This window comes from Dermacentor silvarum, unplaced genomic scaffold, assembly GCF_013339745.2.
Source record: "Dermacentor silvarum isolate Dsil-2018 unplaced genomic scaffold, BIME_Dsil_1.4 Seq6063, whole genome shotgun sequence".
In the NCBI taxonomy this organism is placed as follows: Eukaryota; Metazoa; Arthropoda; class Arachnida; order Ixodida; family Ixodidae; genus Dermacentor; species Dermacentor silvarum.
In genome coordinates this window covers 4,315-16,099 of record NW_023606510.1, presented here as the reverse complement: position 1 = coordinate 16,099, position 11,785 = coordinate 4,315, and the positions used below count along the sequence as shown (strand labels likewise).

The window sequence follows — 11,785 nt, the reverse complement described above, 5'->3', positions numbered from 1 at the left end:
AGACTTATTTTAGGAGAAAATTGCGTCTGAAGCGTTCGTATACCTCTAGCGCAATTCAAATCACCCGCCGAGCGAGGAGTGGTGTCGTCATGCCGCCGGTGAGTAAAACGGCGCCCGCCGGTGGCGCTACCGTTTTTTATGCATAAAGCGCAAACGCGCGGCCAGAAACAGAGCCAAGACAGAGCCGACGGTAGTGCGAAAGCGGAAGGTAAAGCGCGCGCCGAATTGTGAGCGCGGAGATCGTCCACGCTCGTCGCAATGGACGAACTAGTTGACGACCCTGACAACGACACATTGGCTCGCGATGCTGGGCTTCATTTTAGCGGTTTAAGCCCCGATGAGCGTGACATGCTGCTGAGGGCTCGCGCTGCCGGCGTCGTTGCCTACTACGACGGCGGCCTCGACACCGGCTCTTCCGAACGCGATAGCAGCGAGGATTCGAGCAATCCGACGTCGGGCGACGAAGCTGGTCACCGTGTGGACGTCCCGTCGCGACTCTCAAGCACGGACTGGTACGTACAGATGGTTGTTACTAAGGGCTGCATCGGTTGCTTAGAAACTTGACATGGCTGTCGCAGTGCGAAGTAAAATGTAATCGAATCCTCTGCTCGTTTCCTGCTACGCGAGCAGCTATAACGCGGTGTCATTTTCAAGTTTAAACGATCGAAAACAGTTCATGACCAAGCCCTAAACCGAGCACCGTGCCTGACGCTTCGCGTTGGATGAACCTATAAGTCGTGTTATGAACAGTGCGGGACGGAGCATTGCAAATTCCATGTGTGTACTGTGCTCGCTGCTTAGAATAAACAGCATTTTCGTTCTTTTATGGCACATGCATCACTGTCACTTTCACATTGCACATTACAGGTGCGAATGCGGACACTGTCAGGTGCTGCCAAACTTTCGGGAGTTGGAGTGTGTGTGCTGTCGCGAGATGGGTGCACCCCTAACTGTTGCGCAACCCCAGGGTTGCATCTCCGAACATCCGGACTTTAATGTTCTCTTTCTGAACATTGCCGTGCTCCGTGTGGCATACCTTGAACTTCGTTCATGGGGGAACACCATGGACGATGAAATGCACAAGTAAGTTCTTCGTTTGCACAACTTTCTCTGGACAAATTAAACATGCGTCGCTAAAACACATAGCTTATTGAAGAAGACAAACACGTCAACTTTTCTTATCGCTCCATGAGGGCTTCTTCAGTTTTTATTTATCAATTTGTTTGTTCAATGCTATCCGCCTATTCGGGCTGTTTAGGTGGGTCAAAGACCAACATAAAAAATGAACTTCTTAAAAAATGTTACAGAATTAGTTTGCAAAGACAAGGTCAAGATTTACAGTCGCTGTGCGTAAGGACAGCATACATACAGGACATCTGAGGCTCATCCAGGAGGCCACAGGTACAATCGGGGAACCAAGGTTATAGTTGCTTGTTGTAAAGTTGAAAAAAAGTTTTCATTCGTAATGGTTGGAGTCCAGTACTTGAAAGCTATTCGGTATTTTTGTGTGTTCGGCTATGACGAGAAACAATGAACGTAATGGTAATTTTTTTAATTCGCTTGAGTATTCAATTTTCATGGCTGTAGTGGTTCTCAGACAGCACAAGCATACTCCTGAGTCAGTTAAACAGAGGTTTCATACGGCAGAAGTTGTGGCACCATCAGGTGTGGTGCCTTTTAGCTGATGTCTGAGGATACCTAATAACTTGCGAGTGAATCCAGATGTTTCCAAAGTTTTTAGTCCAATTAAAATTGCATCCATTTGTTACTCCAAAGTTGTTTACTCCACTGGCGTGGCTAATTTCAACATTGCTTAGCAAATATCTGTGCATTAAAGGCGTTGTTTCATTTGTAATGGCCATGCACACAGTTTTACAAACATTAATTGCCACAGTGGCCTCATCACACCACTTTTCAAGAGTTGTCAAGGATTCACTCACTAATACTTAGCCAGTTTGTTGGTCGGCACCATTTTTTCATTCCTTTGAGCGAGCCTTCTCCTGGCAACATTATGCCGCTAAGCATCTCGGTGTGCACAATACTGAACGACATATCGCAACAGCAAGGCTAGGAGATGTTGAAACAGCTGTTTGCTAAAACATTTTCTTTTAGCAAACATAGGACATTTTAATGAAGAAGGAATAGCATTAAGAGAGCACGACCTCCTAGACTTGTGAAGTAAAGCTACCATAGTTCTTCTGTCTGACAAATAGATTTAGAACACTTAGCTGTGCTTGTTAGCAAAGGTTTGGCTTAAGTTTACTTGCTCTTCCTGGTAGGCAGTTATATAACATGTGAAGCAAGTTTAACTGAGGCAAGAAAAAAAAATAGTTTCCATAATAGCAACAAAAAGGTGCTTGGCAGCCATAGCCTGCAGCCTGTTGCAAGGAGGCTACGCGCAGCCTACACCTAGCCAAGTGAAGTGACTTCAATTCATTGATTGTCTCCATGCAAGTGTGTAATAATTGTTCTGCGTTTTTTTTGTTTACAGGAGGTACCGGTACACAGCATACAGGCAGTTTGTACGGTGGCTGTGGGGGCGGCTTCGAAAAGGCGAACGCTTTGTGTTGCCATCATGTGCTGTCGCAAAAATTCGGGCAGCATTCCCTACAGAAACACCCACAGGGTTTAAGTACCCTAACTCCTAGAAAAAAAAAGCTTTTAACAGTGTGCAGCAACGACACAATGTCGTCGATAAATGCCTTGTGGATTTGAGTTCCTTGTCAAATATCAAGAAACGTTATGCTTACACTAGTCACGACTCACTATCACCAGTCACAATGTTTTCACTTATTTAAAGCTGAAGTGCTGAGTAATAAAACATTCTCTATTCTTCTTTCCACTGTTGCGTCACTTGAGAGATAATGGAAAATGTAGTGATGACTAGAATTCCAGTGATACGGTAGAGTAGGAAGAATCATGTGTATTTGTTTAACTCTTTCCTTACCAGGACACAGGAAATTGAGCTTGGCGACGGCGGCCGCATTTCGATGGGGGCGAAATGCAAAAACAGCCGTGTACTTAGATTTAGGTGCAGGTTAATAAACCCCAGGTGGTCCAAACTATTCTGGAGTCTCCCACTACGGCGTGTCTCATAATTAGATCGTGGTTTTCGCACGTAAAACCCCGTCATTAATTTTTTTAATCAAGCTTGTTTGAGATTTTGTTTACACATTCCCTTTGATATTCTTTGCTGTTCGGTCATTTGCATTATTGCTCTTCCATTTTTTTCCAAGGCAATAAAAGAAAGTAATTCGTTACAACCACATCAACACGCACTGGCTTCGAGTAAAACAATATTTGGCTGTCTCACTAGCATATAAGCTACATATATTCTATCATATTGGCACGGGGATGCGTGTAGCAAAAGGGATAGGAAAATTATATTAATATATATATTATATATAAGATGGCAGAACAACACGAGCGCAGCCCGGATCGTCGTCTTCACCGCCTTTTTGGCGCATTCTTCCATGCTCGGCATAGCGCTTAACATAGAACCCCCGCCGGCGAGAGCGCCGTCTCAGCGCTTAAGGAGCAGTAGGATCTTGTCCGGCAACATAAGGCTTAACACGGGAGACGTGCACGATATCTGTGGCAGACGCGGCAGATGAGCGACTGTCCAATGGAGTGATCTCGTACGTGACGTCGGTGACCTGGCGTAGGACCTTGTAAGGCCCGGAGTATCGGGAAAGAAGCTTTGACGACAAGCCAACGTGGCGGCAAGGCGTCCAGAGGAGGACCAAAGAGCCCGGAGAATAATTAACGACTCTGTGATGGCTATCGTAGCGGGCCTTCTGGGACAGCTGGGAGGCAGAAAGACGATCCCTGGCAATCTGGCGAGCCGTTGCAGCCCGAGAAGCTGCATCGCGGGCGTAGTCAGTAACAAGGCGCACAGGTGATGGTAAAAGCGTCTCGAAGGGCAATGTGGGATGGCGGCCAAACAAGAGGTAAAAGGGGGAAAAGCCAGCGGTGTCATGGCGTGACGAGTTGTAGGCGAATGTCACATAAGGAAAGGTGCTGTCCCAATCACGGTGGTCTGAGGAAACGTACATGGAGAGCATTGTGGTCAGCGTGCGGTTGAGGCGCTCAGTAAGCCCATTGGTTTCCGGGTGGTAGGCAGTGGTTAGCTTGTGACGAATGGAACACGAACGAAGAATGTCGTCGACGACTTTGGACAGAAAGGAGCCACCACGGTCGGTCAGCAGCTGTCGAGGAGCGCCGTGGTGAAGGATAACGTCGTAAAGTAGGAATTCCGCAATGTCAGTGGCACAGCTTGTCGGTAGTGCCCGCGTGATAGCGTATCGTGTCGCGTAGTCCGTAGCGACGGCAATCTACTTGTTCCCAGTCAGAGATGGTGGGAATGGCCCGATGAGATCAAGGCCGATGCGGTAGAACGGGACACCGGGAATGTCGATGGGCTGAAGAGGACCGGCTGGCGACAAGGATGGATGCTTGTGGCACTGGCAAGACTCGCAAGAAGCAACGTATCGGCGCACAGAGCGGTGGAGGCCTGGCCAGAAGAACCGACGCCGAACGCGATCGTACGTGCGAGTTGCTCCGAGATGTCCAGCTGTTAGGACATCATGAAGTGGTTCGAGGACAGTGGAACGGAGTGTTTCGGGAACAACTAGTAGAAGCTCGGGGCCATCGGAGCTGGTGTTGCGTCTGTATACGATGCCGTCACGAAGCACGAATAATTGTAGGGACGGGGCACAGTCATGAGAGTGTAGACGGTGGATAATTGACCGCAAATTGGCATCGCTGAGCTGTTCGCTGCTTATGTCAGATAAAGCGGATATCGCGAAGACACAGGCGTCCGAATCGTGCGCTGACAAGTCGGGAGGGTCCACTGGATGACGGGATAGGCAGTCCACATCCTGGTGCAGTCTGCCAGACTTGTAAGTGACGTCAAAGCTGTATTCTTGCAGCTTCAGTGCCCAGCGACCAAGTCGTCCAGTCGGATCCTTGATACAAAGAGAGACGGCTGCAGGCAAGATGGCAGAACAACAACACGAGCGCTGCCCCGATCGTCGTCTTCACCGCCTTTATGGCGCATTCTTCCATGCTCGGCATAGCGCGTAACAATAAAGTATAGGTTGCGGCTAGTACCTTTTGAAATGCTAACAATAAGGAAAGAGTCAAGAAATGATACAGTTGTGCTCTGTGTACTGCATTAGAACTTCAGAAACCGTGCTTTGTGTGCAGCTACGAGGTCTCCTTTGGTCACTGTTCGGTCAGCCTGACTTGAAAATACAGGGGGAACACTTTCTTCCACTCGTGCAAATGCTTTGGGGAATGTTTCATACACGGCACACAGCTCCAACACATTCTTGAGCAGTTCCTGCACGTAGTCCGAAAAAAAAGTTCAACTGATTACAGCATTTCTTCCCTGTCACACCTGCACACCTACAGAGGGGGATGTTTATATCAAAAACAGCCATAAAAGAAACACACCAAATAGTATGAGCTGTAGTGCATAATTTCAGTTATTAAGTCCAAACGCTCAAAAAGCAAGTGAGGCACCTCATTAGACAAATGTGCAGGCTCGAAAGTGTTGGTTCAGTGCGCCTCATAAATACATACCTTTGTGTCTGGCCTCTCAGCCACATTGCATAACACATGGCCACGCTGGAATTTACCTTTCTTGAGCTGTGATACTGTTTGACTGCTTGTGCATGCGTTGCTAGTTTCAAAAATAATATACATCTCAACTATTTCGCTTTTTACTTTGCACTTCGGCATGCTAGGTTATTCGTAATGTCACATTGGCAATGTCTAGCAAAGATGTACACCTGCACCTCTTGAAAAAGTCAGCTGACTGCCCATGTTCTGTATCGCTGAAAGGGTCTGTCATTGCACCCTTTCAGTGAGACATCTGTATGATGTATAGCTTTTGGCAGTGCGTGGCAAATGCGAACAATATTCCACTGATCTGGCCAAATGTATTTATTGGACAGACCGCCATGGAGTTTTAGCAAATGTTTGTGAAAAAGAGCTGTGGCAGGCACTTCGCTCACCATTGCAAGAGATAGTGGATGTCTTTGGTGGAGAGTACAGGAGGAGTCAAATATTCCCCCCCCCCTTTTTTTTACTAACATTACTGCATAATATGTAAGAATAGTAGGCAAATCATAGCGCAAGAAGCACTTTAAAATTGACTTGCCGAATGTGGCAGCTTTCTTCAGTGCACACGCCGTCGAGGTGCCTTTGCCTGACCTTAGAAGTCTTTATGCGCCACTGTTCTGTGCCGTCACAGCTCCATGCTTGGTCTCGTTTGGATTTCTCATTGAAGTGTAGCGCTGCAATTAGTGTACTAGAAAAGTAGTTTCCCACAGCGTTAGAAACCCACTGTAGTCTCACTGCAAGAACATTAGCTTATGCAGACTCACCGGGCCTTCATTGCCTTCATAAGTGAACGCAGTGGACTTTGGTGCGAAACAATTCAGAACACTGTGGAAGGACTCCAGGCTGTACGTCTGCACAGATGGTGACAGCTGGCGGATGTCCTTCCGCAACAACGGTGCCGTCACAATACACTCCATTTGCTTGTAGGCTGGAGAGTCTGACAAGAAAAGGCATTGCATATGCATTTGTTCTGTGTGCTGCACTTATCCTTGGTGCTATTTGGCTATTTGTGCCTACCAGCAGTGAGCCATTGCATGCGGTTGGATTGTCCGTGGAGACAGCGGTGATACAGGTCACCATGTCCTTCATGAAGTCCCTTACATGATTCAGCATGCTCCTCCATGCAGCCACCAGCATGTCCCCATTGCCACCGCAAGCGCATGCACACCAGTACAGGTGGTTGATGATGGCTTCCGTCCATGCCAGAATAGCATTGCATCCAGCCCTTCGTGAAGCTGTGGCCAACTTTTTCCTGATGCCTGTAACAAGGAAACAGCACAATGCACTATTGCTCCATGTCAAGTGGATCTGCACTTAACATACCATAAGGCTCATAAGTATAATAGCAGCACTGGTAGACAGTGTACGAACTGAAGTTGCTAGCAAATTCATTAATCCTTCGTCCAAGAATTCGACCAAGGCTGATACAGCTTGAATGCTACAGACATGAACAGAGAGGCAATGAGGGCAGTGATTGGGCTACTATGATGAAAGCCATACTACTCCTTCAAAAACCCAAATCAACTTCCTGCAGAAGCTGGTTGAACAATGGGCACACAACAGGCATGTAGTAGTACTTGTTCGTGGACTAGTATGTTCAGCTTCGGGAAATTTCGAAATAGCGTAAAGAAGGACATAGACTGATGGGCCAAGTACTAAAGAGGAATTGCTTGTAAGGAAGGCACAATTGTTTCTCCTTGTCCAAAATGTTCTTTCCTTTTTGGTGGTAAGTTTTATATGCCTGCTTGATGCTTCATACTGAAATCCTTTTCATTACCAGGGATGGAAAGCGAGAGCAAAAAAAAAAAAAACGCTGAACCGTGCACTCAGCCGCGCAACACTTGAAACAGCGAAGCTGGGCAATCGTAGCCCAGCATGTTCCGGAAGGGCGCGCGAACTGTTCATCTTATTACTCATGATGATGCTAATTTATTCTCGCGCGTCTCTGACTTACGGCCTAGGGAGCCCTATTATGGCCGTCACTGCGCATTGCATAGCGCAGCTTGCAACACCGACACCGCGTTCCAAGAGATCTGCTCCGTAAACGCGTCTCTCTCGCCCTCATAGCGTGTAAAACATCTTCACCTCGCAGAGCACGAGCGTACCAACGCGCCAGCTGTGGGCAAAGACGACGACGCTCGAAAACAATCATATGGTTCGCATAAATGCATGCTCTGCAGGCGTGGCTGCATAGTCTAGTGATTATGACGCTCGCTTGGGGCCGGGTGTACGCGCGTTCGCATCCCACCTCGGCAAGAAAGTTTCTTTTCTTTCTTGTTAGTTTCTTGCTATGCACCACAAATTACGGCTGGCTTACGCAGCTTTGCTGTTAAAAATGTTAACATGTTCGGTCTCCAAAAAATGATCTGGCAGGACCCATTTTGCAATCAATGACTGTCACTGTTTATGCAATTAGCATTCAAGCAATGTTGCGACAAACGGTATTGCTGTAGGTACCTTTATTTGGAAAACAAAGCACTCGACAATAATAACTATGCAGGTCAAACACGATGAAACCAACGGATGTGCATAAAGGAAGCCTTTAGGTTAAGACATTGAGCTGCAAGTGATTCTTCTAGACAGTAGTTTATTAAACCAGACGGGTGTTTATTGTGTTCGACCCACATAGTTTTTGAGTGCTTTTTTTTCCTTTCGCAGTCATATAAAGACCGAGCACGTTGCGTGCACATTTTGCAGTCACTTTCTCGTCCCTGCGTATTATGCTAGCACTAACAGTGAAGAAATAGACGTGCGCAGACTCAGTACCCCGGCCTTTTGAAAGAACAAACGAAGCATGCTGTCAAAAGAAGTTTGCAGAACCCCATTACCGCCAATGAAGGCTCGGAGGTTGGCGTCGCACAAGCTTTAGTTAAGAACATCGGCTCAGTTCCGACAGTAACGATGAAATCCGTGCACTGCCCTTGACAATAGCACGCCTCCCAACTATGCGGCCAGCGCGCACTGCCGTAGCAGTCGACGCGGTTCAAGGTACTGCGCCTCGAGCGTCTGTGCCTGCTGCGAGCTGCTGCCGGCACGAGACTCCAGCGCTCGCCACATCGCGATGAAATGCGCTCCAAGTTTTCCCCTAAGTGTGAAACAGACTGTACACACCCAGTAGCACATACCCAGTGACCCAAGTTAATCCAATCGTTGATTTTGAACGCTGTTTTCTGAGCACAGCAGCCCAATGCTCTACCTATTACACCATGCACTACCCAGTGGCCCAAGTTGGCAGGAAAACATGATTTGGCAGAAACATAGTCCCCTAAAAGTGCATGACGTTCCAAAACAATGCTAATGCCAATAAATACTTTGCTTGTTTTGTCAGCCTGCCACGTGTCTGTGCATTGCTTGTGGTTCTACTTTACAATTTCCTTGTTTCAGCAAACTTATCCACTGAACAATCCGTTATACAATTACATGTCACATTCAGTAAGTGCACTAGGTTACACACGGGTAATCTATTGCAGGGAAACGACATGAATTTCTTCTCACCTTTTCCAACATGCCACACATCGAAGTAGTGAATTATCTCTGGACATTGCAGCCGCATGTGCTTCTTAATTCCAGAGTCGCGGTCTGTAGTCAATGAGCTCACAGTCATGCCTTGCTCACGAAAAAATTTGAGACCTCTTATCAAGCCCTCTTTTTCCATCTGGGAGCTCGCCAGCACTTGTTCACTCTGCAAAACAGGAATGCAGGGACAGCACCGCTGGTATTGATATACAGCCCAAAAAATATAATCGTAGCAACAAACAGTTTAGAAATCTCAAAGAAGGACCACCTCTTCGGACAAGACACGCTTGTCCTTGTCTGAAATTCGTCCCCGTGTTTCTTCTCGCACTGTGTATGACCAGTATGAATAACGAACTAGTCCAGTCAGCCGGCTTAAGAAACCACCTCTTTACTGTGATGAATCACTGAGCTGCTCACATTGCATGCCATATTTTCGTTGGCTGGGGTAAATATTCCTAGCCTAAAAGGCTGCTCATGAATGCATTTAAACTGCTTCTTGCATGACTTACCTCCTTCACTTGAACTTGCTCAGTGTGTACAATTTTTCCCTTTTCAGGGCACAGGAAGGAGTACGTGAGGAACTTAGCACTGTGGCCATCCCCACACAGCTGCAGGCTGGTATCTCTGAGCTCTGTCAGCAAAGTTTCTTGATGCTCATCCCAGACCTGTAAGGAATTCATGAGTAGAGGTGAAGCGCGAAAGAGACACAGGGGACAGCGATATTAGCGAAAGGAATTCACCTTGATAACCAGTGTGCTTCACACAGGTTGAAAATGTGACTTAGGACGAGGACATAAATTTATCCTCAAAAGAATGAAAAATCGGGCGAGTTGGTTTTATTCATGGTAATGGCCAGGTCGAATGACGAGAACAGAACCACACAGGATGAGTGCTGAACTTCAACAACAGCATTTTTTAGGCAGGAACTGCTTGTTTTCATGATTTGGTAGAAACATATAGCCCCCTAAAAGTGCATGACGTTCCAAAACAATGCCAATGCCAATAAATATTTTGCTTGTTTTGTCAGCCTGCCACGTGTCTGTGCATTGCTTCGTGCTTCATGCTGCATGAGCCCAGCTATGAAACGACAAAACGACAGCAAAAAAGAAAACAAATCTCGAGGATAACACATACTTAAAAATGTTACAAAACTTATCAGGTACATGAAAAAGTAAAGCACTAGTGCAAAACCATTTGTTGTCATAACTGCGCAAGGTTACTTTGCTTTTTAAATGTGATACTGATGTCTGGCTGACGCACGCGATCCCTCTTTTCTGTACGTGTTATGCCTATACCAGCTCGCAAGCCTCGTGTGCTTCTGTAGCACAAAACTCAGAGGGCCCACAAGCTGGCAAAGGCACTCCACATAACGAAAAGAGGAACCATTTGCGTCAGCCAGACATCAATATCAGTGTTGGAATCCGAAGTAACCTTGTTGGAAAAAAGTTGGTCATGCACGTAGTTTTCGGGACTCTGATTTTAAAGTAGTCTCTCGCAAGTTGATGTACCTGGTGTGCACATATAAGTTATTTATATTTTGAAATCTGTGAAATTTTCCATTATGCAAGAGCAACTTACTCAATCTTTTGCATTACTAAGTTAGATTTGTCTCTCATGCTTGTCTGAGCCACCAATGCAGTACGTTAGCTTACACAGTACTACCAGGACTTATTACAGAATAGACATATGATTAGAAAATGGCTGACGGAAATACTTTCCTCCAGCAAAAAAAAAAAAAAACACAACCTTTTTCAGCGATATCCCTGGCAGCAACGACAAATATTAATGTTGGCTCCCTTGGCATGGAATGACCAAGTCATGTAATATCACTGATATTGTCGTTCTCAATAAAAGGAAAATTGGCAATCGAATTTGTTTATCTTTCATTACTGACGCGCTTTCATTCATTAGTGCAAATAAACATTAGCGCATAAGCAACCCAGGTTCAGAAATAAAGTGCTTTTTGTAGTATATATGAATGGTACTAAAAGTGCTGCAGGTCATGGGAAGCTGTGTATTTACCATGGTGACAGCAGGAAGAAGGTATGCCTTCTGATAGTTGAAGAAAGCCTGGTCGCTCATGACTTGTACATCCATCAGCCGCATCATCCTGAGAGCACTTGTAGGACTTGAGCCAGAAAAAAGCAATGCGGTTGTCAGGTAAATGTTGCCTCTCGGCTTGTTTCCAACAAGTGGCTCGCTTGACCACGTGTGCACATGTGCGTGTGGACATTCCGTTCTTGCTGTGATGCGTGTACCAGTGTAAAACAGGTTCACTGTGCATGAAGGTGACGAACAAGTGCGGCACTGATTCAGAAGCGTGACCAGGCAGGTGCGGTGGACAAGGAAGTAGTCCTTCTGGTTAGCATGCATCTCATCTTCGTCACCTGTGAAAAAGAAAGCGCTCACTGTCAGCTTTCACACATATATGCAGTTGAAAATGCGCGCTGTTTATTCACTTATAATTAAATTTCCTCACTAAAACTGGAAAGTGCTGTTTCATTAATCATGCTCCACCAATTACCTCAGCAAGTTCAAGTACTTAGACTTGCAGCATTTGAGTTTTTTTTTCACTAAGGGGAATGGTTCTAAAAAATGGAATTGGTGTCAGGAGTTGCTATTCCATCTCTTCATCATTGCA

At 46.2% G+C, this 11,785-nt stretch overlaps 2 protein-coding genes across 2 annotated transcripts; one reads left to right on the top strand and one right to left on the bottom strand.

Moving 5' to 3' along the window:
- The first annotated feature begins 218 nt into the window (after positions 1–218).
- On the top strand, positions 219–2,756 carry LOC125941915 (P2X purinoceptor 7-like). Its single transcript, XM_049659790.1, has 3 exons — positions 219–512; positions 868–1,083; positions 2,492–2,756. The coding sequence occupies exons 1-3, from the start codon at positions 259–261 to the stop codon at positions 2,646–2,648; spliced, it is 627 nt and encodes a 208-aa protein (XP_049515747.1). The 5' UTR covers positions 219–258; the 3' UTR covers positions 2,649–2,756.
- A 2,420-nt stretch (positions 2,757–5,176) lies between these two features.
- On the bottom strand, positions 5,177–11,543 carry LOC119435304 (uncharacterized). The gene is made up of 6 exons (XM_037702211.2): positions 11,167–11,543; positions 9,654–9,809; positions 9,124–9,310; positions 6,646–6,887; positions 6,393–6,509; positions 5,177–5,344 (listed from the first exon to the last, which is right to left on the bottom strand). Exons 1-6 carry the CDS (start codon positions 11,515–11,517, stop codon positions 5,177–5,179), a joined length of 1,221 nt encoding a protein of 406 aa, XP_037558139.2. The 5' UTR covers positions 11,518–11,543.
- Between the last annotated feature and the right edge of the window lie 242 nt (positions 11,544–11,785).

Excerpts from the sequence above, each read along its gene's own strand:
- LOC119435304 (XM_037702211.2), bottom strand. The coding sequence starts at position 11,517 with ATGCATGCTAACCAGAAGGACTACTTCCTTGTCCACCGCACCTGCCTG. Across the intron at positions 9,810-11,166 it reads TTCTTCCTGCTGTCACCATG|GTCTGGGATGAGCATCAAGA; the intron begins GTAAATACACAG and ends AATTCCTTACAG. Across the intron at positions 6,510-6,645 it reads CATGCAATGGCTCACTGCTG|GACATCCGCCAGCTGTCACC; the intron begins GTAGGCACAAAT and ends TTGTTGCGGAAG.
- LOC125941915 (XM_049659790.1), top strand. The coding sequence starts at position 259 with ATGGACGAACTAGTTGACGACCCTGACAACGACACATTGGCTCGCGAT. Across the intron at positions 513-867 it reads CGACTCTCAAGCACGGACTG|GTGCGAATGCGGACACTGTC; the intron begins GTACGTACAGAT and ends TGCACATTACAG. Across the intron at positions 1,084-2,491 it reads ATGGACGATGAAATGCACAA|GAGGTACCGGTACACAGCAT; the intron begins GTAAGTTCTTCG and ends TTTTGTTTACAG.